Source organism: Crinia signifera, chromosome 11, assembly GCF_055691185.1.
Source record: "Crinia signifera chromosome 11, ASM5569118v1, whole genome shotgun sequence".
Lineage (NCBI taxonomy): Eukaryota > Metazoa > Chordata > Amphibia > Anura > Myobatrachidae > Crinia > Crinia signifera.
The window spans coordinates 49,991,855-50,017,610 of NC_139227.1; the positions used below are offsets into that span (position 1 = coordinate 49,991,855).

General features: G+C 47.3%; 1 protein-coding gene across 1 annotated transcript in view; it reads right to left on the reverse strand.

Moving 5' to 3' along the window:
* HSD17B2 (hydroxysteroid 17-beta dehydrogenase 2) overlaps positions 1-21,838 on the reverse strand; it is a 35,089-nt gene extending 13,251 nt beyond the window's left edge. The window contains exons 1-2 of the mRNA XM_083165707.1: positions 21,515-21,838; positions 1,449-1,661 (exon numbers count right to left, since the gene is read on the reverse strand). Coding sequence (XP_083021833.1) covers positions 1,449-1,661; positions 21,515-21,785 — 484 coding nt within the window. The 5' untranslated portion in view covers positions 21,786-21,838. The remainder of the gene's footprint in view (positions 1-1,448; positions 1,662-21,514) is intronic.
* Between the last annotated feature and the right edge of the window lie 3,918 nt (positions 21,839-25,756).

Genomic DNA, 25,756 nt, shown 5'->3' on the forward strand with positions numbered 1-25,756 from the left:
ATCCTTCCCAGCACCCCTCATTGTGTGTGCATCACTAGACACATGTACAGATAGCACACCGGGTCATACACCCAGAAGTTCTATCATCTCAAAGAACAGATCTTAACGGAAGAATGGTCTATTGCGATTTTCTTCATGCATATGACGTTAAGAAACGCTGTCATGAGTGAGAAGAGTCGTGGATGCATCCCACCCTTAGTCAGCCAATGGTGTACGCTTGGGCTGTGGGCCAACGTTTCTTTGTTCCGGTCTTCTCTCCCTCTTTCTGGTATAGCTTTCATGTTTGGCGATTGATCTTTGGCTATTCTGCGGCGGGTCCTGTTCAGGTGCATTCATTTCTTTTGGGTGTAATACCTTCATTGACTGGTAGTTAGTATTACCGTAACTGTGGGCAGTATCATCGCCCAAACAGGTGGGTTTTCAAGATGGAAGGTGAGTGGATACCCTTGGTGGTGGTATAGTTGAGTGCACCTTGGCCGGTATCCGCCTGTAATGCATGTTGTTAGTAGTTATTGTGGGTTGTGCTAAAAATATTTCTGCCAAATTTATGTCTGAATGTATGTAGGAGGGAGCACAGCAGATATCTCCAGTACCCGCTGCGATCACCCATTCCTGCTGGCAGCTGCATCCCCTGTAGGATTCTATGGTGGGTGTGATTCTGCCAAACATTCCTGATATTGGCCCTTGCAGCTACCGCCTATAGGCTACCGCAGTGGTTCTCAAACTGTGGGTCCTGACCCCAAAGTGTGTCCCGACCTGCTCAGCATGGGGTCGCGACTCCGTATTGCTGACCATCAGGCTGATGACTTTTCTGGAAAATCTGTTGAATTGTCTGTTATTTTAGACTCCTCCAATAGTTTTGAGCCTCCACAATGCTGCTGCGCCATGCATGTCCTGTCTGCTGACTATACATGTGATGTGATGGCCATCTGCAGTAACTTGCTGGGGTCCTGTAATTATTTTTATTGTCTGATGGGGTCCCAGAGCAAAATAGTTTGAGGTTCCTTGGGCTACCGATGGCGGCAGTTTATGTTTTCCAGATAACCTGTGCATCTTTTGAAATGTGTCACTTAATGTAGTAGTCAGTACACGGTGCACCAGCTAGGAGACCCGGTAAACATGCAATTTGTCCATGATTACCGAATTAGGTACATGCAGTGGTGTTACAGAGGCTGTGAAAAGGGGGCATGGTCTCTCAGAAAGTCACTATCAGCATGCTCAGCATCCCTGGAGATGCAGTACCGTACCCCGTTGGCTCCTTCATAGCAACAGGAGTCGGACGCTACAGGATAGAGCCACACTGCAGCACATGCCACTGTGGAGAAGATGGCATTTTGGTGTCACACCCTGGAAGGGTGACACCAAGATGCGGTTCGCGCCCTCTGTGCGACACCTTTGGGTATATGGACTAATCAGGTGTTTTTTTTAAATTAAATAAAAAAGTCTACCTGTATCTTGTATCCGACTCTTGACTTCATCGTAAGCCGTTTTTATATCTCCGGAATTTGTGACGTCGAGCTGGATGACAGAAAGCCTGGGCGATCCCGTCCTTCTTAGCTCACCGGCACCAGGTCCTCTCTCATCCAACACACCAGCAAAGACCAGAAGGCCTAGTTCATCCAAGTGCTTCGCCAGGGCATGGCCGAGCCCAGAGTCACACCCTAAGAGATGGGGAGGGGAAAAATTCATAAGGAACAGCAAAAACCAATAAGCCACCTCAGGTAATACATTGTATCTCCCCGTATGTCATACTGTACCTCAGGTAATACATTGTATCTACCCATCTGTCATACCTCTGGTTCCAGATACATTGTATCTCCCCGTCTGTAATACCTCTGGTCCAAGATACATTGTATCTCCCCGTCTATCATACCTCAGGTAATACATTGTATCTACCCATCTGTCATACCTCAGGTAATACATTGTATCTCCCCATCTGTCATATTTCAGGTTCCAGATACGGATACGGTTCGTTTTATCGAATGACATTAGTTCGAATGTCATTAGGTCGACCCCACTAGGTCGAATGTGTAAAAAGGTCGACATGGGTTTATGTCGAACTTCCGACTATGTCGACTGCCATTAGGTCAACTGGGGTTAGGTCGAATTGCTCTTTTTGGGGTTTTTTTGGCCGAAATGTCAACAGTGTCGACATGGACACTGTTGACATAGTGAATCGGACCCTCGCATCGCTCGCAATGCTTCGGGCACGGTGGCTCGCTTCGCTCGCCACAGCTTTAATAACCTCCTCCACGCCCTAGTGGATGGTAGGGCATGAACCACCGCCTGTCGGCACATGTCGGCACCAAAAAAAACCCAAAAAGAGCAATTCGACCTAACCCCAGTCGACCTAATGGCAGTCGACATAGTCGGAAGTTCGACATAAACCCATGTCGACCTTTTTACACATTCGACCTAGTGGGGTCGACCAAATGACATTCAACCTAATGTCATTCGATAAAACGACCGTATCCCCCAGATACATTGTATCTCCCCTTCTGTCATAACTCAGGTAATACATTGTATCTACCCGTCTGTCATACCTCAGGTAAATACATTGTATCTGCCCATCTGTTATAGCTCAGGTTCCAGATACAGTGTATCTGCCCATCTGTCATAGCTCAGGTTCCAGATACATTGTATCTGTCCCTCTGTCATACCTCAGGTTCCAGATACATTGTATCTCTCAGTCTGTCGTATCTCAGGAACCAGATGTATTGTATCTCCCAGTCTGTTGTATCTCATGGTCAAGATACATTGGGGGAAATTTACCAATATGAAAAACCTAGTTTTTCGTATTGGTATTTTCCCTACGACTGCATACGACTGTTTCAGTCGTATGCAAAGTCGTGTTCCGGAGGATCAGTTACAAAGCAGTCATATACGACTGCTTTGTAACCCACCGATGTCGTAGGAATTCGTATTAGCAGCCGTATATACGGCTGCTAATACGAATTATTTGTAGGCAGTCTGCACGGATCAGTCAGATCCGTGCAGGCTGCAAGGTGTAAAAAAAAATTAAATAAATAAATAAATTAAAAAAAAAACGGCGTGGGGTCCCCCCCACAGCCGAAACCAGCACCAGGCTGACAGAGCCTGGAGCCGGTAATTAAAAATCAGGGAACCCGACAAATAGGGGTTCCCTGATTTTTAACAACCAGCCCCAGGCTCCTGCTCTGGGGCTGGTTCCCAAAATACGGGGGACAAAATGAGTAGGGGTCCCCCGTATTTTAAGAACCAGCCCCAGGCAAAACCAGCCAGCAGGCTAATGCCACAGCCGGGGGGAGACTTTTTATGCAAGTCCCCCCGGCCAAAGCATTAACCCTACCGACCAGTCAGCCTGGCCAGGGGCCCTGGGGGAGTGGGGACCCCCCCCAATAAAGGGGTCCCCCCCCCCTCCAGGACTTACCTGACCAGGCTGAAGCCTGGTGCTGTCCTCGATGCCCCTGGGCGGTGGGCATCGAGCTGATAAATGGTGTAAAAAAATAGATAAAACTATTGTTTTTTACTGTGGCACTACAAGTGCCAGCAAGCCTCCCCAGCAAGCTGGGACTTGGAGAACCACAAGTCCCAGCCTGCTGGGCATTAAAGGGCCCGCTGGGTCTTGTAGTGCCACAGTAAAAAAAATAGTTAAATAAAACACACTGACACCCATTTTAAATAAAAGTTTAATACACACATTACATACATACTGATACTTACCTTTCTTGATCCCGTAGGTAGCCCTGGTCCTGATGTCCTGTGTCGTCCTCCAGGTCCATGTCGACGGTCCGTGTTGTCCTCCAGGTCCATGGCGGTGTCCGGGTCCGAAGAAATCCATGTTGGAGCTGTGGAAGGAAATCCTACTCACCTGGTCCTGCGCTGAAGAAGTCTTCTCTTGATCCGACGTAATCCAGGTAATCTTCATGCTGTCGGCGCTCCCCGCTGTCTCCGCTGTCTGTGCATCGCGCTGAGGAGAGATGCTGAAAAGTTTCATATTCGGCGCCTCTCCTCAGACTGAATTCTATTGGCCGCCTAGCAGGCCAATCAGGAGCCGAGAAAGTCGGCTCCTGATTGGCCTGCTAGGCGGCCAATAGAATTCAGTCTGAGGAGAGGCGCCGAATATGAAACTTTTCAGCATCTCTCCTCAGCGCGATGCACAGACAGCGGAGACAGCGGGGAGCGCCGACAGCATGAAGATTACCTGGATTACGTCGGATCAAGAGAAGACTTCTTCAGCGCAGGACCAGGTGAGTAGGATTTCCTTCCACAGCTCCAACATGGATTTCTTCGGACCCGGACACCGCCATGGACCTGGAGGACGACACGGACCGTCGACATGGACCTGGAGGACGACACAGGACATCAGGACCAGGGCTACCTACGGGATCAAGAAAGGTATCAGTATGTATGTAATGTGTGTATTAAACTTTTATTTAAAATGGGTGTCAGTGTGTTTTATTTAACTATTTTTTTTACTGTGGCACTACAAGACCCAGCGGGCCCTTTAATGCCCAGCAGGCTGGGACTTGTGGTTCTCCAAGTCCCAGCTTGCTGGGGAGGCTTGCTGGCACTTGTAGTGCCACAGTAAAAAACAATAGTTTTATCTATTTTTTAACACCATTTATCAGCTCGATGCCCACCGCCCAGGGGCATCGAGGACAGCACCAGGCTTCAGCCTGGTCAGGTAAGTCCTGGAGGGGGGGGACCCCTTTATTGGGGGGGTCCCCACTCCCCCAGGGCCCCTGGCCAGGCTGACTGGTCGGTAGGGTTAATGCTTTGGCCGGGGGGACTTGCATAAAAAGTCTCCCCCCGGCTGTGGCATTAGCCTGCTGGCTGGTTTTGCCTGGGGCTGGTTCTTAAAATACGGGGGACCCCTACTCATTTTGTCCCCCGTATTTTGGGAACCAGCCCCAGAGCAGGAGCCTGGGGCTGGTTGTTAAAAATCAGGGAACCCCTATTTGTCGGGTTCCCTGATTTTTAATTACCGGCTCCAGCCTCTGTCAGCCTGGTGCTGGTTTCGGCTGTGGGGGGGACCCCACGCCGTTTTTTTTTTTATTTATTTAATTTTTCGATTTTTTTACACTGAAGCCTGCACGGATCTGACTGATCCGTGCAGGCTAAAACGCAAATACGACATGAAAATGGTGTTCTATTTTCCTATCGTATTTGCGTGGGTGTTTTACACCACTAAGCAGCCGTATTATCAGTACGGCTGCTTAGTAAATCAGAAACCACCATTCTTTTGAATGGTGATTTCTGTCGTATTCTATCGATGGTGTAGACATTCGTATTTGTAAATACAAATACGAATGTTCCATCTTTAGGACTACGAATTTTTGTATTTTTGGGATTGTAAATCCCGAAAATACAAATTCGTAAAAAAAAGGTGTATTTCTCCCTACGAATACACCTTTTTTCTACGAATCCATTTTGGTAAATGTCCCCCATTGTATCTGCCTGTCTGTCATACCTCAGGTTCCAGATACTGGTATGTACATTGTACATTATGGTGTATGTACATTGTATTTCCCCATCTGTCATACCTCAGGTAATACATTGTATCTGCCTGTCTTTCATACCTCACATCTTTTTCCCTGAATTAGCATATTTAATGAGATGCAAATTCAGGACAAAAAATGTGATATGGTGCGATTTTTAGTCATTAAAATGTGCGGATTTTAGTCATGAAAATGTGCGAATTTACGAACATGTGCAATTTGGGAGAAATGGTATTGTGCGTTTTTTTTTTTTTTTTAAACGGCATGGGGTCCCCCCTCCTGAGCATAACCAGCCCTGGGCTCATTGAGCTGGATCTGGTTCCAAATATATGGGGGACGTAAAGCGCAGGGGTCCGCCGTATTTCTGAAGTCAGCCCCGGACTCTTGGACCAGTCCTGGTTCCAAAAAACTGGGGGGCCCCCGTATTTTGGAACCAGCACTGGGCTCCAACAGCCCGCGGTGTCATGCCACAGCCGGGGGACACTTTTTAAATAAGGTCCCCCGGTTGTATCATGCTCACCGTGGCTGGTCAGCCCTGGGGCTGTCCCCGACGTCCGTGGGCACTGGGCTGATACGCGTAAAAGTTTTTTTTAAAAAACATTGCTTTTTTTACAGGTGAACTACCCCGTATGCTGGGACCACAAGTCCCAGCATGCGGGGCATTAATGGGCCCCCTTGAACTTGTAGTCCACCTGTAAACAGAATGTTGAAAAAAACAGACACAGAGAACAGTAAAACTTTATTTTACACACACTAATTTTACGCCGATACTCACAAATCCAGGCTCCAGCATTGTCTCCGTCTGTCCCCTGCAGTAGCTCACCCCGCAGTGGCTGCCGGGTGAGCCGGATGCCTCTGCTGTAATCACAGCGGAGAATTGCGCTGTTACAGCGATATGGATGCTCTCAGCCCTGATTGGCTGTAGGCATCTCCATGGAATAAAAATTGCCAGGTCAGAATGTACAAATTCACAGCAAAAAGTGCAAATCCCCCCCCCCCCCCCACAATTCTCATCCTATAAAATTTATGCTTTTCGGAAAACGTGTGAATTTGGACGTTTTTTGTGATAATATCACAAAAGTCTAAATATTGCACCTCATTAAATCTTGCCTATTGTATCTCCCCGTCTGTAAAAAAATCAACCAAAAAAGTGCTATATATTGCATACATAAAGGGTGATTTATAACCTGATGTGAGTGCACTTCACACATCACGTAAGGTATATGGGACACTGTCTATATGCGCCAGAAACTGGAGCCGCACGTATCCAACACTGAGGGGCGTACAAATGTAAATTCAGTACAGTAAAGCCATGCACGGAACCAGATCTATACACTGCGCATATCTTCATATACCTGATCCAAAAAATACAGATGAGGATACGTGTGGACGCATATTGATGTATACGCCAGCAGGCAACTTTTACACTCAATTCCAACCCCCCACCCCTCCCCCCATAGTGACGCACCTACCAGCTTGCAGTGTTTTTCTCACTGTGCAGTACCGACCCCATGACAGATGGAGATGGCTTATGCGCCTCCAGGTACTGTGATAAATGGAGGAACACTTCGGGGTGTATAATTCAGTCTCATGTCTCAGAGAGCAGGCGATAATCACAAAGAGCTCTCGCTAAATAATGGCAGTCTAATAAAATGTCCACAGTCGCTAACATACAGGGTCTCGTGCTTGTGCTGCTGCTGACTGATGTACACAAATGACTACAGACCTCACCATCCCATATCAAACTTGCTTCATGACCCTGCCGAAAACCCGGAACATGAACCTTCCAAAAAACATTTTCTCAGATGTAAATTAGTGCAAGAAGACGCATTCCATGCATCCATTCGCAGCTTTGCATGTCATTTTAACGCCGCCCACACGAACGCCCCCACGCATGCAAATGGATGTTTAGTATAAACATCCATTCGCGGCCTTGCATGTGGGAACAAAATTATTCAATGGTTGCCGACCATCGAATGATTTTGCAAGTGCTTGCAGACCTAAGACTCCTCTCTGGTGTCCTACATTTGCGGCTGCCCTATACGAGAAGTGGGCCGGCAGTTGACATTCGCTGACGTTAGCTGCCCGCATCACGTGCTCATTTACATCAGAATACATGAGGGCGCTCATGAAACGCTGGGCGTTCCCAGGGGCGCAGCCCCTTGCCACCGCCCCACACCATACTTGCCGACTTTGGCATACTCCTTTCCGGGAGAACCCCGGAGAGGAGTGAAAGGGGGCAGGTAGAGGCTTCATTTTGGGGGCGGGGCACGGGTGATGTCATCAAGCCCCGCCCCCATGACGACCTGAAGCCTCAATTTGCGGGTCCGTGGGTGGGGGGAGGGGCTAAAAATGACGCGAAATGTCACGAATTGCGTCATTTAGCTCCGCCCCCTCCCCGCGGACCCACGAAAGTCATAGTTTTTAGACCGCGGGGAGAGGGGGAGCCGGGGCTGTAGGGAAATGCGGGAGACTTGCCCCCCTTCCCGGGGGACCGGGAGGGGACCCGATTTGCGGGACCCTCCCGGCCATTCCGGGAGGGTAGGCAAGTATGCCCCACACCCCCCGTCTGCACTGCTAAGTGTGAACAGGATAGCGAACAAGTCGTTTGCGTGCACCCAGTGGCTGCACATGCACATAAAAGTTTATGCGCATGTGCAGTCACTCACCATCGCTCCCCTGCGCGAACAGGCGAGCGTGTTAACTACAATAAGGGCCTATGTGTGCAATGTGTGTGTATATATATAGTCTTCAAGGCCATTCCAAAGGTCCGGATTTTAAGGATATCCATGGTTTATCGTGAAATTATATTAACTGATTCAGATTTGTTAGCAAAGCAAAAAAAGCACACAACTGGGAAAACCATGCTGCGCTGCAGGTGAGGCAGGCATAACATGTGCGGAGAGATTTATATTTGGGTGGCGTGTGCTCAAACTGAAAACTAAATTGCAGTGTAAGAATAAAGCAACAATAAAATCCTCCCAGATTAGCATGTTACATCTGGCCCACCTGCAGTGCTGCATGGTTCTGTTCAGTTGTGTGCTTTTTTGCTTTGCTAACAAACCTGAATTCAGGTGCCATGTCACCTGTGGCCAAGCATTGACATACTTAAAACCTGGATTATTGGGATACATGAGGACCGTGTTTGGGAAACTCTGGTTTATATGAATTCTGCCTTAAGTAGTCTACAAAATATAAAGCTTGAGGTCCAATTGCTCTATTTCACCATGACAAAACTGGAAATAGTGCAAATGTTATTGGGCCAGAAAGGCAGCCAGAGGTGATGGTTGGTGCATATTTGTGATGTGTCCCGATCTGGTTATGTACAGGATCTTTACTGCAGGATCTGTACTGCATCCCATGGACCCCCACGAGGGAGAATAGCCGGTGGCTGTCGAGACCCCGAGTGTCAGGGTTTTTACAGTCAGTACCTGACGTGCACCCGGGGCAGCATCAGATGGTGCTCCAGAAACTCATGGTGTTCCCATGTTCTGCATATGCCAAGGCCAGTGCCTGTGTCTTTGCATGCCACTTCACTGAACGGCATCCATGTAATAGTAGGTGGCATTCCTGCTGCCCAACCTGTCTTCAGTAACACTCCTGAAATGTTTCAGGAGCTTTGACTTAAGAAACGTTAGTCAGATACAACAAACCTACCTAGCAAGATTGCTGCATGGCCGCTGCTCGTGGACACCCCTCGTGGCTAGACAATACATAAAATCTCCTTAGCCTTCCTCTCGGGATTTATGTAAAGAATGATGGAACCAGCAATCAGACATTTTTATAATTTTCTCCATCACATTATACTGTACCACTGGTCACAAACATCTCAGCTGTCCTGGTGGGACTGTCTGTTATTTCTAGTCCCTACTATGTGTATGTGCTTAACATACAGGATGAACTGTGTCCATGTCTATGTAGCTCTGAGGCTGTATACTCTAACGTCATACCTTCAGATATATCCAGGGCTATTTTTCTGCAGGCTCCAGCAGGAACTGTGGCCCTTATTCTAGTTCACTCTTTCTGACAAAATATTTCTTAGATGGACAAAACCATGTGCACTGCAGCTGCGGCAGGTGAAAACCCCACCCAAATCTAATTATCTCTGCACAAGTAACACCTGCCTCACCTGCAGTGCTCATGGTTTTGTCCATCTAAGAAATATTTTGTCAGAAAGAGTGAACTAGAATAAGGGCCACAGATCTTGCTGGAGCCTGCAGAAAAATAGCCCTGGATATATCTATCAACATGTCAATGTCTGCTGGAAAATACTGACTACAGACTAAGGGGGTTATTCAAATCCATTCGGTCCTCTGTGCATTCGCACTGAGGACCGATGGTGCGCTTCTGCGCATGTGCAGATGTAGGGTGCATGCATCCACGGCAAACTTTTTGTTCGCCAGGTGCACGCACCCATGATGGCGGGCAGGGGGCGGAGATGGGCGGGGGTGCTGGGCTGCCCCAATAACATATGGGAACGCCCAGCATTCCATGGCCGTTCCCATGAGAATGCTGGGTGTTCTCATGGTAATAAGGCAGTGACATGGGTGCAGGATATCAGCTGCCCGCTCATATCCGTGCCAGCGTGCACGCATATGTAAGTGACTTAAATGTCACTTTTATATGCGTGCACACACACCACATCTTTTGATGGTCGGCGACCATCGAAAGATGTGGGCGGCTACCCGTGGCATGCGAATTGATGTTTATGCAAAACATCCATTTGCAGCCTGTGAGGGTGAACCCGCACTTCTAGGGGGCGGTGGGTGGGCGTTCATTTGCCGGGCGGGGTTTGGTGAATAACCACCTAAAACTGCACCTATGACCATTTTGCTGGAGGCAGCCATTTTGTTGAATGAACAAATATTGCAGCTACTAGACCACAAGGAACTAGGCATGAGAGTGACTTCAGCATTAATAAGGCTGGTGGTATAGGGTGGTTTATTCACCTCTGAGAAGTTCAAGCGTGCTAAAGTAATAATACGGAAGTAAAACCAACAAGTTCACATTTATCACTCTGTGACAGAAGCCATTGAAGCTTAGCAAAAGGTCTTGTCTGTTTAGAGAAAAATACACTTGGTTGAGAAGATAAAATACGAGGGGTGAGCAATAAGTTTCTGGATGCACAGAACTATTGTGAACACAGTGAGCATTATAAGTATTCTCCAAAAGAGTCTATGTAAAGTTCCAGTTGTTCAACCCACTTGGTGAAGAGGCTGGATCTGTCGGAAATGAATGTCTTTGCTGCAGCTTCTGGTGACTCAATACTAATCCCTTGCACCTTGCACTTTATTTGTGGGAACAAGATGAAGTCGAAGGGCGTTGGTCTGAACTGTATAACGATGACTGGATGCGTTCATAGGCCAGAAAATCCACCACTTTCTATGACTTGTGGACAAGTGCATTTTCATGATGAAGATGAGTGCTTGGAAATGGATTCCGGCACTTGCAGCAGAGTTTGGTTGGCATACTAGTGGTGGTGTGCTACTGCACAAGTGGTATGGTAGCTACTGTACATGACCAGTCTTGGTCCTAAAAATAGCCATCATCTGCTTGGCCGTGATGCGCTAACAGTGGTATTTCTATGTAGTGCACCTTGAATGGGGGTCCACCTGTTTGGTTAAAACTGTAGATCCAGGATTCACCGCCACTGATGATCTCCCAGACAGAGTCTCAGTAACTGCCATCAAACATGGCCAGTATGTTACGGTACCAAGTTATCCAAGTCTCTTTCTGCTCTTAAGTTATCTGATGGGTGACCCAGTGTGCAGAAACCCTGCTCAGGCCAAGCTTTTCTTGGATGTATCCCATTGACATTCCTATTTCCTCTAACTGGGCAATGGTCAACTCAACTATGACCTACACAGCTGCAACATGGGGCCTTATTCTAGTTCACTCTTTCTGACAAAATGACTTAGATGGACAAAACCATGTGCACTGCAGGTGGGGCAGATGTAAAATGTGCAGAGAGAGTCAGATTTGGGTGAGTTATTTTGATTCTGTGCAGGATAAATACTGGCTGCTTTATTTTTCCACTGCAATATAGATCTCACTTTGAAGTAAAACCCCACCCAAATCTAATTCTCTCTGCACAAGTAACATCTACCCCACCTGCAGTGCACATGGTTTTGTCCATATAAGAAGGAATTTGTCAGAAAGAATGGACTAGAATAAGGCCCGTTGTCCTCAGTGAGGCCAGACACAGGGTGGCCGCATCACTCCTCATGTTTCAGGCAGCTAAATTCTGTAAAGGACTAAAACACAGTGGTGTGGGATGGTACTTCCCCAAAAGCAGCTTGCAGTGGGTCAGTACTCCTCTTGCTGTTGCAGATCACTCTTGTAGCTGTCGATGATCTTGGCTCTCCAGTGAACTCTTTTGAGCTCCATAAAGAGTTGCTATGGGACCCTATAGGTCTAGTTGAGCCCCTAGCGAAGAGTTTATTCCCCTGTGTACCTCATCCCATCCATAAATAAATAAAACTCAACATGTAGAGACACTTTTATTTTGGGATAATTAACATATTCCATACAATTTTGGCCAACCACAGTGGATCTAAAGGTTAAGGCCTGATAACCTCTTAATCCTATATAATAAAATGCAAATGCTACCCCTCACCTCTTTGGGGGGCAATTCAAGTGTTTTGGGGACAGGCGGCCTCTATATGGCACCCAACAGAGCTTGTCAAGTGTTGCTCTGTTTGGGGTCAAACAGATGCCAGTGTTGACATTACCAGTATTTTTTTCCGATGGGCTGGTAAAGAAGCATTTATTTCCACGCTGCTACCTGTGGCACAAGCATAGGGAAGCCTATTTTTAAAAGATCGGTAGGGAACTACTGAAATAACAGCATAATGCTGACTGCAGAATGCTGACCCGGTACCAATGTGATTTAAAGCATGTTAACAGTATCAGAATTGTAACTTTAAATATGGCGCTGTATATCATGGTATAACACTGAACGGGCTTTCAATCACATTGATACTGCAACAGCATTTTGCAGTTGATTTTACGCTGTCAACACCCTGGGCTGTCGACAGCATACAGTAATTGTTGACAGTTCATACCAAACCCAATACATAACCATCCCACCATGACCATAGCTGGGGATTGGCAGCAGAAAAAGAAGCTTCATTTCATTAAATAAAACATTACTTTGAATTGTAGATTGATTTTTATATATTTTTTCATTTCCTAAAAAAATAGAAGTCTCCCTTGATGCAGTGTTGATTGTATGTGTGTTTGTCGGGTGCGTAAGTTATGTGTCCTTATACTATACATACTCATACAACAAGCAGCAGCCAGTATGGGTGACACAGACTCCAGGCTTCCATGTCCCGATAACCGTCACTTATGTTATGACTGAGGGATGACATTGCAGCGGCCTTCAGATCCGCCGTTAGGGAGACAACGTGCCCCTGGGGCCAAACAGGCTCATGACATGACCTCAAAACTTTCCTTCTCTTCACAAGTTTGTCCTTTTATTTGTTCAGTTTTAAAATCTAAAAACCCCTAAACCATCTTTATAAATAATAAGTCGATAAATGAAAGCGTAATAGCAAAGGACTGCGTATTCAAATGGCGAAGGACAATTTGATGTAATGGTTTAGCGGGTCAGACTCCTCTAAGGTACATTACAGAGAAATACAATTTCCTCTCTTATGCTGCGTGGGAACATTGGGTTTTATAGACTGCTCCGATTTATGGACAGTCGCTGTGTTTGGGAGTCATTGACGGCCTGTGGCAAGGAGGATGGTGCAGCAGGACTACTGAGGCAGATAACAATATGTATAGTGCTGCGTTCTACGCACATTACCATCGCTTCTTGCCAACTACTGTACAGGAGAGGTTTATATCACCGTCCGTTTCTTTTGCGATATATCGGTCCCATACATACAGTATCTAACTTTCTCTGCACACGTTACATCAGCCCCACCAGCAGTGCATATGGTTTTGTCCATTAGAGAGTGATTGTGCCTTTCCGAGTGAATCAGAATACACCCCTTAGACTGATGGAGACATGTGGAAAAGGTCGACACTGAAAAGGTCGACACTGAAAAGGTAATCTCAGAAAAAACGGTCGACCGGAGTTTTTCATGGTTTTTTTTTGTGTCCATTTGTAGACTGGAGCACTTGCACCCCAAACCTTTGCAGGGTAAGGCACAACACGTGTATCACGCTGCTGTAGCTGGCTGACGTCAGCAGTATTACTCTGTGTCTACAGAATATAATAAGGCAGTGACGTCTCATATACAGGAAATGTGAAAGTCTATTTACTGTGTAAAATCTAATTAAATACAAACATAAAATTCCATTCCATTCACTAAGGGGAAATGGAAAACAAACATGTTATTTTCCTCATTTCCTACTGCAGTCCATATGGAAATATCAATTCTATAACGCAAATACCTCTATAGCAAGGATGGGGAACCTTCGGCCCTCCAGCTGTTGCTGAACTACATATCCCAGCATGCCCTGCAACCGTTTTAGGATTGCCAAATAGCAAAACTGTAGCAAGGCATGCTGGGATATGTAGTTCAACAACAGCTGGAGGGCTGAAGGTTCCTCATCCCTGGCCTATAGATACATAAATCTCCGCAATATATCAGGCTATGGGGAGAATCCTGTTCCCAGCAGCCTCACCATGCCGCTGATGGATTACACTGATATGGACATGGCCCTGCATCAGTCACAGGGGATGCTGGAAGTCTCCTCCTGATTGGTTCGCTGTCATCGGCGGGCATCCTGATGATGGCTAGTGGTGGACACAGCTTGTCAAATCCACTAAGTCCATCATCCTCTTCAGTGCTGTAGTATGGCGGCGGTGCCCCCTACACCCGTGACGTAATATCACCCCCTGTAGACAGCTCTTCCACATGTGCCCTAAGGATGTTCTGGCAGCTCCACCAGGCCTCTGGGAGCCTGCTGGTGGCCCTGTGGTAGTGCTTCTGTCTGCAGGATGCCATACCAGGCCCCCACAGATCAAACCGAGGTACCGGGGTAGTGAGGTGCAGCCTACAGCCCTGCGCACCCTCTTAGTTACAGCCCTTGCTCTCTTAGCACAGTGGTGTATGTGTACAGGGTACAGGGTGTACACAGGCCCCCAGATCCAGGGGATCACACCACACACCCTGCACCCATATGGTACACTTACCTCTCCTGTATCAGTGCTGCACAATCACTGGGACAATGTCACTGCCTCCAGTTGCTTGGTTTGCGTATGAGCAGTAAAAATATAACTGGGAACGTTGCATGGACTCTATGTTCCTGGTCACCCGCGCATGCAGAGTCTACTTGCAACAGTGCCCTAGCGGTAGTAGCAGATCCAATGGTGAGCCACTTTAAAATAAGAACATTATAGTAACATAACATTTTTCAACATTCATGTAGACCATTTTTTAATTAAAAAAAAAATACAATTAATTTAAACATTTAAACCAGACTTTTTGAATTGCAAAAAAATAATTTAGACTGCAAAGGGTTAAACCACCCCCTGTCTTAGAGGCTATGGTAATGATGACATCACAGAAAGCCAGTGGCATAACTACCAGAGCTACCCCCAGGCTCTGTCACTGCCCTGCCCCCAGAGGTGCTGCTGCAGAACACACTCTATGTGATTCCCACACTCACAGTGATTCCCACATCTGTGACACATTCATTATGTGAGACTCTAATAACTCTATATTATTCTAGAATTCTATTCTAGAACATTATTGTTACTCCCTTGTTGTACAGGCCACATGGCGGTAACATGACGGGGTGATATATGATTTGTGCTCTTTGCTGACAGCCCACAGCTAATCGCAGGGGCTGGGAGACGCACATGTGGAGCCTAGCACATGGAGTTGACCCCCCCCCCAGCCGTGCAATTATTATTTATGGGGTAAGACGCGGAGAGTGTCCCCATGTTCTCAAAAATACAAATGCTGAGATTATCCCTGAGCTCACAGGGATACTAAATATGTAACCAAACATCACACACATTACACATATTGTCACGGTTTGGGCTTCCACCGTCGTAAATTCACTTTAGTTAAAGCCTTCTGCTGTGGAGACTATTTCCCTCCCTGTAGAGTGTTGTTATTCTGCAAAAAGACAGATGGAATATCTGGGGAAAGTCTGAAAGAATAGAAGGCTACCAGGGCTGATCGGACAGTCCAGCACAGGACATAACCGCCCAGTATGCCGGACCCTCTCCACGATGCGATGGTAAAATATCGCATTTAGTTTTTGCGCGTCGCTCTTATAACTAGGAAAGCCCCCTGCCTGCGCAAGGGTAGATGCTGTACCGCTATTTTACGGCTCATGGCCCTTATTCTGGTTGGTGCGGTAATATCCGCGTGCGTTCGTGCCACCGATGTTTTGTGTCTGCGCATGTGCAGAGGCGTCTCTGCGCATGTGCGAGCCGGACGCACGGCCACATTCCGCATGAAATGTGTACACTACGAACAGGGGGTGGAGAGGGGTGTGAAGGGCTGTTTGGGCTCATTACCATATGTTTACACCCCGCGTTTCATGGGCGTTCCCATGAAAACGCTGGGCGTACGTATGGTAATGCGGCCGTGACGCACGTGTAGGGGGCGGACATATGACATTGCCGGATGTCAGCTGCCCGCCCAGATCCCTGCTTTTGCACGGAGAAATGCCCGTGTGGTCTGAGGTTGCTGGAGCTGGCGGACCACTCGGCCCTGCATTCGATGTTCTGTGACCATCGAATGATGGGGGAGGTTCCCTGAGATGGAGGAGGTGTATTCATGAGAAATACACGTGCGGTCCGTTCGGACAGCTTCTTACAGCGTACGGACGGAGTTGGCGATCCGTATGGAAGGCGGGGTTTAGGACGCACGGTGCTGGCCGCATATTCAGATCCGGCCGCACCGATCAGAATAAGGGCCATCATCTGCGTGTGTCACCGCATACCGATCCGGAAACACCTCTGTTGTCCATACCCCATCCAAAACCCTATCTCCGCCTTGTCACCGTCACTCAGACTGCAGTCACATTTTCCAGAATGTGACTGCAGATTGAGGGCTTGCTCCATACGCATTGCAGCAGGGGTCATTAGGTTGACATGGGTAAGGTCAATAGGGTCATTAGGTTGACATGGGTAAGGTCAATAGGGTCATTAGGTTGCCATGGGTAAGGTCAATAGGGTCATTAGGTTGCCATGGGTAAGGTCAATAGGGTCATTAGGTTGCCATGGGTAAGGTTGACAGGGTCATTAGGTCGACGGGTTTTTTTCATACTGTAATATGACACTATGCCATGGCCAGTTCCACTCTGTATGCTACAAGATGTCATAACAGAAAGGAAACGCAAATTTTGCAGGGACACTTGCTGGATACGGAGAGAGGGAGCTGTGAAGACACTGGAGGTAGTAGCAGATAGGGACTGGGGGTGGGTGGAGAGTTTATGGGCTAAAAACTCACAGCTCAAAGTGAAAGTAAAAACTGTCACAGCGTATTTCTGCGCATGTGCATACGCAGGGTGCATTCACCCACTGCAAAGTCTGTTCACTGGGTGCACACCACCAACACAGTGGCCGGGGGCCGAAGTGGCACGAGGCACCGGGCAGCCCCATCAGCATATGGGAACCCCCAGCATTTTCATGCTAATGAGGCCATGACGCAGATGATGGGGGGGGGGGGGGGTTCAGCAATCTAGACAGATAGAGTAGAAATAAAGCTGAAATCTCCCCGTGGGTATGCCCAGGGTTGCCTACTTGTAGGCTGGCCTCTCCAGGAGAAGACAGCCAGATAAAGGACCGGATGGCAGATGTGTCTCGAAAGGGCTGGGGACGGAGGCGGAGCACAATAATTGAGCCTTGTGTGGTGGCGTGGCCACTGTGATCACATCATCACATGTGAAATGCTGAGGGGGGATTGTGGGAGGCTGGGGGGATTGCAGGGGACTTGCGCACCTTCCCAGGGAGGATGGGAGACAGACCAGATTTTCTGTAGCCTCCTGGCCATTCCGAGAGGATAGGCAAGTTTGGGTATGCCCCATAACAGATTGAGGTTCCTCTTTTCTTTTTAAAGTTAAAATACAGTATATATTTACTTATAATCATTTATCATTTACTATAATCTTTCTGATTATTTGAGTTTAATGCACAATATCAAGAGTATTTTCTATTTGTTTGTTTTGAATGTCGAACAATAAGAAAATACAGTACTTGCGTAGTTTCAAGGTTGCAGCTTACGCTACGTTTGAAGCTACGTTATTAGTGTAGCCTAACTGCTGCCTTACTTTCAAGGCGGCAGCCTAAGCTACGTTATCAGCATAGCCCAATGGCTGCCTTACTTTCAAGACGGCAGCCTAAGCTTTGTTATCAGCGTAGCCCAATGGCTGCCTTACTTGTGTAGTTTCACGGCAGCAGCCTAAGCTACCTTATCAGCGTAGCCCAATGGCTGCCTTACTTGTGTAGTTTCACGGCAGCAGCCTAAGCTAACTTATCAGTGTAGCCCAATGGCTGCCTTACTTGTGTAGTTTCACGGCAGCAGCCTAAGCTACCTTATCAGCGTAGCCCAATGGCTGCCTTACTTGTGTAGTTTCACGGCAGCAGCCTAAGCTACCTTATCAGCGTAGCCCAATGGCTGCCTTACTTTCAAGGCGGCAGCCTAAGCTTTGTTATCAGCGTAGCCCAATGGCTGCCTTACTTGTGTAGTTTCACGGCAGCAGCCTAAGCTACCTTATCAGCGTAGCCCAATGGCTGCCTTACTTGTGTAGTTTCACGGCAGCAGCCTAAGCTACCTTATCAGCGTAGCCCAATGGCTGCCTTACTTGTGTAGTTTCACGGCAGCAGCCTAAGCTACCTTATCAGCGTAGCCCAATGGCTGCCTTACTTGTGTAGTTTCACGGCAGCAGCCTAAGCTACCTTATCAGCGTAGCCCAATGGCTGCCTTACTTGTGTAGTTTCACGGCAGCAGCCTAAGCTACCTTATCAGCGTAGCTTAGGCTGTCACCGTGAAACTACACAAGTAACTACCGTACTGTTGCCGGGAACTGTATCTCTGTTCCCGGCATCCCTGGCAAGACTAGTGAGCGCATCTGACACAGCACCGGCGCCCGCATAATCCCCTCTCCGGCTAAGAGGGGGTCATGCGGGCGCCGGCGGAGAGGTGCTCCATCTGTATGAGATGTAGGAGCGTCTGAGACACTCCATCTGTCTGAGCCGTAGGTGCATCTGAGACGCTCGTGCGTCTCAATAATTATTGCGGAGGGGTACGGCAACCCTGCGCGTGTCCGCTTCAGGGAGAGCCTCCTTTTAAAACCCCCACTATCCACAGCAGCCCAAAGTGTGGTGAGCGCAGCGAGCCCCGCGAGGGGATGCGGTACGCTTCCTCCCAACTTGTTCATACCCCCACTATCCACATCGGCGTGGAGTTGATTTTATAAAGTGTGACGGGCACAGCGAGCCCCGCGAGGGGACCTGGAATACATGTAAAGTAATCCGCTGCACTCGCCACGCTTCGGGCTCGGTGGCTCACTGCACTTTATAAAATCAACTCCACGCCGACGTGGATAGTGGGATTATGAACAAGACGGGGCTCACTGCGCTCACCACGCTTCGGGCTGGTGTGGATAGTGGGGGTATTTCAGGAACACATTTACACCTGTCATGTCAGGCAGGTTAAAATGGTTTCCACACAATGAAATAAGTGCAGACTGACTATGCTAACTACGTAAGCTCCGGCTGCCGCGAAAGGGTGGGAACAAGACACAGATACTAACAGGGACGCCTGACTGACTAATTGTGTATTTTCAGTGCGGCAGCTTAAGCTACACTAACAGCGTAGCCCAACGGCTGTGGCCGCAGGAACACTACACTGATACTGACATGGACGCTGACTACGCTGCCTGCAGGAACAGTACGCTGATTCTGAAAGGGAAGCTACGCTAACTACGTAAGCTGCCGCCGTCAGGGCTGGTGCTAGGCACTGGAGCTGCCTAGGCGGGGGCGCCCCGATGCCCACCGTTACGCCACTACAGGGGGGTAGATGATGCAGTTTCTCCACAGGGGGGGGGGGCGCTGCCACTGCATTGGGTGCGATGCTGCTGCTGCATCGCTCCACAGCGGCGTTGGGGTGGCAGCCGCCGAGTTTGCTGGGGGTGAGGGGGAAGCCGCTCACCTGCCAGGTGCTGCATCGCTCCACAGCAGTGGCGGTGGCCGTGAAGTGATTCCACGGGGGGAGGGGGCAAGCCGCTTAGCTGTTAACCTGCATCCAAGGGGGTTCCTGGATGGAGGTTGCTGGGGGGAATGACAGGCAGCCACTCACCTCCATCCAGGGGGTTCCCTGCTCCCGACTACCACCCTCCAGTGGCCGGCGCCCTAGGCAAATGCCTAAAGCTGCCTAGTGGTGGCGCCGGCCCTCTGCACCGTGAAACTACAAAAGTACCGGAAATACTATAAGGAGTAAATTTACTAAGATGGGAGTTCTAGTAACGTTGGGATGTCATCCATAGCAACCAATCAGATTCTACTTCTTATTTATTTAGCACCATCTAGAAGATAATAGATCAAATCAGACTGGCTGTGCTTTGTGCACCCGAGACTCCCCATCTAAGCGCGCCCCCAGACTCCCATTGGCTAGTTTGAGGACTGAGGTTGAGAACCACTGATCTAGGAGATAATAGATAGAATATGATGGGACTGGCAGCGCTTTGTGCATCAGGCGCCACGCTGAACCCGGGACTCCCCGTCTAAGCCCGCCCTCAGTCTGCCATTGGCTAGTTTCCCAATGCATTCTTGGGACCGGGGATGCAGTTGAAGAGGATTCCGATGTCCGCCGTGGACACCGGGGGGACAAGATAAGTATGAAAAAAGAGGGGGGGAAACAAAAAATTAAATATTCTGAAAAACAACGTTTTGTTTATATATTTCGGTCTTTGGAATACACGGCTAAAGGAGACTCAACCTGTAATTGTACATTTCTGTGCGTTGTTGTGTACATTTACAGTGAAAAAAAGTGTAGAGATCTCTGTTGGTGTTGTTAATAATAATCAAAACACCTCTATAAACTCCATTATGTGGTTTTTTATACTTTCCTTCATCTGCATTGTAAATGCTGGGGTCCAAGCAGCACCCATCAACCAAAGCGACAAATACAGCGCAAGGGATAATAATTATAATATCAACAGCAATGATAATAAGATCAATAATAATAATATCCATAATAATGCAAATAATATCAATAATGGTAATATCAATAATGATGATTATGATCTATAATAAAAAATAATGATGATGATAATAATAATGATATTATTAATAAGAAGTATGATAACAATACATAACACATATGATACCACTTTCACATCGCCGACACGTTTTAAAAACCGGTATTTTAAAACGGTAATTGAAACGGGTCAGAGCCTTAACATTGCCGCAGATTACCGTTTTAAATACCGGTTAAGTCTCATTCAACATAGCAGTGAAACCGGTTCATCACGAACACGTTTCAAGCCAGAGTGTCAACATTGCCTGTCATTTTGCTCTGTAGCTTGTGTTGTTTGCCTGAAATACCGTTTCAGACACATTCTACACATTCACATTGCACAAAAAACGGCAAGGAACCGTGTAGGACTCTGCTTTTTACACGGTTCGAAATGCCAGTTAACTTTAAACGGTAAATCGGCTGTGGTGCATTCACAGTGCAGGCTTAAACGTTTTAAAAAGGGAAAAAAACGGCAATTTACCGTTTTAAAAGTGCGATGTGAAAGGGGTATGACCTGCAGCACACAGAATAATAATAATAATAATAATAATAATAATAATATAATAATAAGTATCAGATGGTGATATAAAGAATGTACAGCAGATGAGACACTTTAGGGCAGATGTATTAAGTCTGGAGAAGTGATAAAGTGGACAGAGATAAAGTACCAGCCAATAAGACCCTAACTTTTATGTTACAGGCTGGGTTTGACAAATGACAGTTAGGAGCTGATTGGCTGCAGCATCACCAGGTGTAGTACATCTGCCACACAGTTCCCTGCTCTTAGCATAGCAGACAGGTGACGCTGCAGTCTCTTACCTGTGATGAGGACGGTCTTGTCTTGGGTAGGCATCATGATGGTGGCAGGTATAGAGAAGTAATACAACACACAGGCGACTATGAAGAGGCTCGGACCCAGCCCGCCTGGCATAACGCAGTGGCAGACAATGCCCAGGACCAGCAGGGACAGCAGGCTACACACAGAGACATTCTCTACCTTCACCTTGTACTTGATGGATTTGTAAATGAACCCTCCACAGAAAAGAGCACTCAGGGCAACGTACGGGAACGCGGAGTCACACTGGACCATTGTCAGCTGCCAGATCTGCAACACTTCATTCACCAAAGGGGGAAATCAGGGTGTTCCACAAAGTGCAGGAGTAGTTCATAATTTAGGATTGAATTCCCACCTCCCTTATTTGTGTGTATGTCTGATGAGTAGGTCCCTGCCTCCTCCCCACCAGTCTGAGCCTGTATAGGAAGTTCCAATAACCCATTCACTACTACAGGGCATGATACAGGAGAAACTGGCCAGCATCCTGTATCACGCACACGGATTGCCAGACTGTCCTGGTATTACATACTTACACACAGGTGACACAGGTAACCATCTCTGCTCAAGCATGGATATCCTTGACACCTGGGGGGGAATTTACTAAAGGAAATTTGTAAAAAATAGGTGTATTTGTATCCAGAAATACACTTATTTTTGACATTTACTATCCCGAAAATACGGCAATTCGTAATCGTATTGATAGAACATCAATACGAATACGAATTGCCGTATTTTCGGGATAGTAAATGTAAAAAATAAGTGTATTTCTGGATACAAATAAACCAATTTTTACACCTATTTTTTACAAATTTCCTTTAGTAAATTCCCCCCTTGGACTGTACGTGTGCATTAAGTACCAAATTTGGAAAATATATGATTTATATCATGGAACCTTGTGAAATTATTACATAAGTATGTACAAAGAGAGGGGGCTACCCGAAAATATTATGTATCCATGCAATTCATGCATCTCGCTTTCCCTGGCTGTACACAGCCACATAGGTTACGATGATGCGTGATTCACCAATATCCAATTCATGAATGTGAAGCAATCGCAATATTCTGACTATGGGCTACACTTTGCAGGATCTAGTTCCAGCAGGGTTCCCCGGGCACCCTCCAACGAAAGTGCCCGCTGTGCATGGTAGTCAGACCAACCTGGCATTTGGTGCAACCTTGGACCCGCAGTCACCACTTCAGAGCCCCTGTCCCTATCTCTGCTGGGTGATACATTCAGGCCCGGCAACAGGGAGGTCAAGTGTGACGGGCCCCGGTGATCTGAAGGGCCCCAAAGCCCTGCCGCAGCCCGTCTGTAAGCTGTATTAGCTTTCACTACTGCTGCCGTCTACCTTTCGTGCCGCCCGTCTGTGTGTGGACTGGCCACTGCCCACTAAATGTCCCTCTGTGTGCCATGTACTGGGTGCCGCGTCTCTCCTGTGTATGTCTGTGTGCAGTGCAGGCCACCCGCAGCCACTCAGCGCTCCTAGACTGTGTCGGCTGTCTCACGTCCCATCTGCCCTATGCATGGATGGCAAGGCCTTTTTTACAGGGGGACAAGCTGTAACCCCCCCCTCGCGGACTGCTCTCGCTGTCACTGCTATCAGGCGCTACTAGTATGCAGAGGCACGCAGGCTTCTCAAAACCCTCCGGTGGACTCCAGCAATTTCAAATGCGGAGCTCAGCTGACACCATATTTGAAATGCCAGCAGCAAGGGTTGGAGAAGCTTGCGCTCTGCGCTTCCGTGTTCTCCCTTAAGTGACCAGAAGCAGCTGCATTGAGTGGCGATGAGTGAGCACTACAGGGGGGACTTATGAATAGAAGTGGCACTACCAGGGGGCATTAAGGAAATATGAGGCATTACAGGGGGCACTATGGATAAAAGCAGCACTACAGGGAAAATTAAGGACATAAGCGACACTACAGAGAGCACTATGGATAAAAACGACACTACAGCAGCACGGTATGTTCCCCCCCCTGGTAACGAGCATGTGAATCTTGGCATCAAGCAAGAAATCCCTTACAATGAGCATGTAACTACTGGCACAAAGCATGTAGATAAACGTGGTGCATGGCATAATATGTTATTGGCATTACAGCGTGTGGTATAATGTGTAATGGGCTTTATAGTGTGTATGGCATTATGTGTAATGGGCATTGCAGTGTGGGGCATATGTAATAGGCATTATGTGCGCAGTACAATGTGTAACAGGCATTATAGTGTGCAGAATAATGTGTAATGGGCTTTACGCCGCATGGTATAGTGTGCAACAGGCATTACTGTTAAACATCACTGTGTGGGCCTACATGTTTTTATGTCACTGCGAGGCCTTCAGCCAACCAATTTAAGCATGGCAGCGACCATTCCTGTGGTATCCATAGTCTAGACATGCAGGTTGCAAAAGTGGGGTGGAAGGAATTTTTTCTTCTTGCTAGGTCATGCCTTTTTTGCCTGTTTGGACACACCCTACACTCATTTTTAACTGTTCGCACTGGGAGAAAAATTGTCTAGAATCAGCCCTGATGGATGGCCTTACTTATTGCGCATGCGTGGCACCCCATGTCCTCTGTTCCTGCACTCTGCAGCTGCATGCCCTGCCTTCTCGTCACAGCAGTTATGGGACGGTTGGAGAAGTAACATTGCTGGTCGTAGGTCACCAAGTGTATTGGGGTTGCCTTCAAAGAAGAAGCAGATATAGCATGGGTTCAAAACAAAGGTTAACATTGTGAATTATCACAGACCATGCTGCTGAAACAAAGGACCCTGGATTCTCAAAGTATAGGTCATATATATATATATATATATATATATATATATATATATATATATATATCATATAATATATCATTGTACAGGGCCCCAATATTTCTGTTGCCAGCCCTGGATACATTCGTCTAATATTAGAGATGAGCGGCGGGCACTTTTTCGGGTTTTGGTTTTGGATCTGGATCTCCCTTCGTGTTTTGGATCTGGATTGGCTTTGGCAAAACCCCCCTTGCGGGTTTTGGTTTTGGATCTGGATTTTGTTGGAAAAATGCTAAAAATTGCTAAAATAACAGAATTTGGGCCTGTTTTTGCCCCTAAAGTGTTATTAAGTTCAATAACATTAGTTTCCACTCATTTCTAGTCAATTTTGATCACTTTACAGCTCACAAAATTGTTTTCATTTACTATAGTTGGCCCAATTTCCCCTGTATGAGTTTCCTGCGCAGCCGCCGGTCTGTGCAGAGACTGATTTCTAATCTGCGGCAAGTGTTTATCTGTTCTGATCAGTTTAAAATCTAATAAGACCCCTATCTGTCGTGATCAGGTTGATGAACTCTGGAAACATTACCAGTTGCCTCCTTATCCATCACCTAATGGGTGGAGGGGAGGGGGGTAATTGGTGGCAGATAACTGAGTTCCTCCACCTCTCTAGGACCCCTGGTTTGGAGATCCCTATCTAGTCTACCCTTATAGACCCCATCTAGGTTGTGAGGTCTATCAGTCTGCAACATCTGTCACCCAATTTACCGCTAAGGTTAATTTGTTTGATATGACTGGCTAGGCGTGTGTTCCCTTACCTCCCTCACCACTTCACAACTTCACGTGTGTCCCTCCCGAAGCCGCACACTCGGTCTAATTGGATGACCATCCCCAGCTGTTTGGACTTTCTCTCCCCACCATTCATCCATCATATCCCAAAAAAATATTTATTGCTCCAAAGAGCCAAAAAAAGACGAAAAAAGAGCAAGAAAAAGATTTGCTGGGGCTTTCCCACCCAGCCATCCATCCGGGACATCCCATCCAAAAAAAGAAGTACGATAGGAATGGATGAGACCATGGATTTCCATGAGGACATATTTTCATCCATAATGGATGATGTGGAGAGAGAAATCACCCATCTCCCCACCATTCATCCATCAAAGATTTAAAATTGATGACGCTACAAAGACCCAACAAATGATGCAGAAAGAGGTGCAAGTAAAAGAATTGCTGGGGCCCTGCCACCCAGCCATCCATCCGGGACATCCCATCCAAAAAAGAAGTACGATAGGAATGGATGAGACCATGGATGTCCATGAGGACATATTTTCATCCATAATGGATGATGTGGAGAGAGAAATCACCCATCTCCCCACCATTCATCCATCAAAGATTTAAAATTTATGAAACTACAAAGAGCCAACAAATGATGCAGAAAGAGGTGCAAGGAAAATAATTGCTGGGGCCCTGCCACCCAGCCAT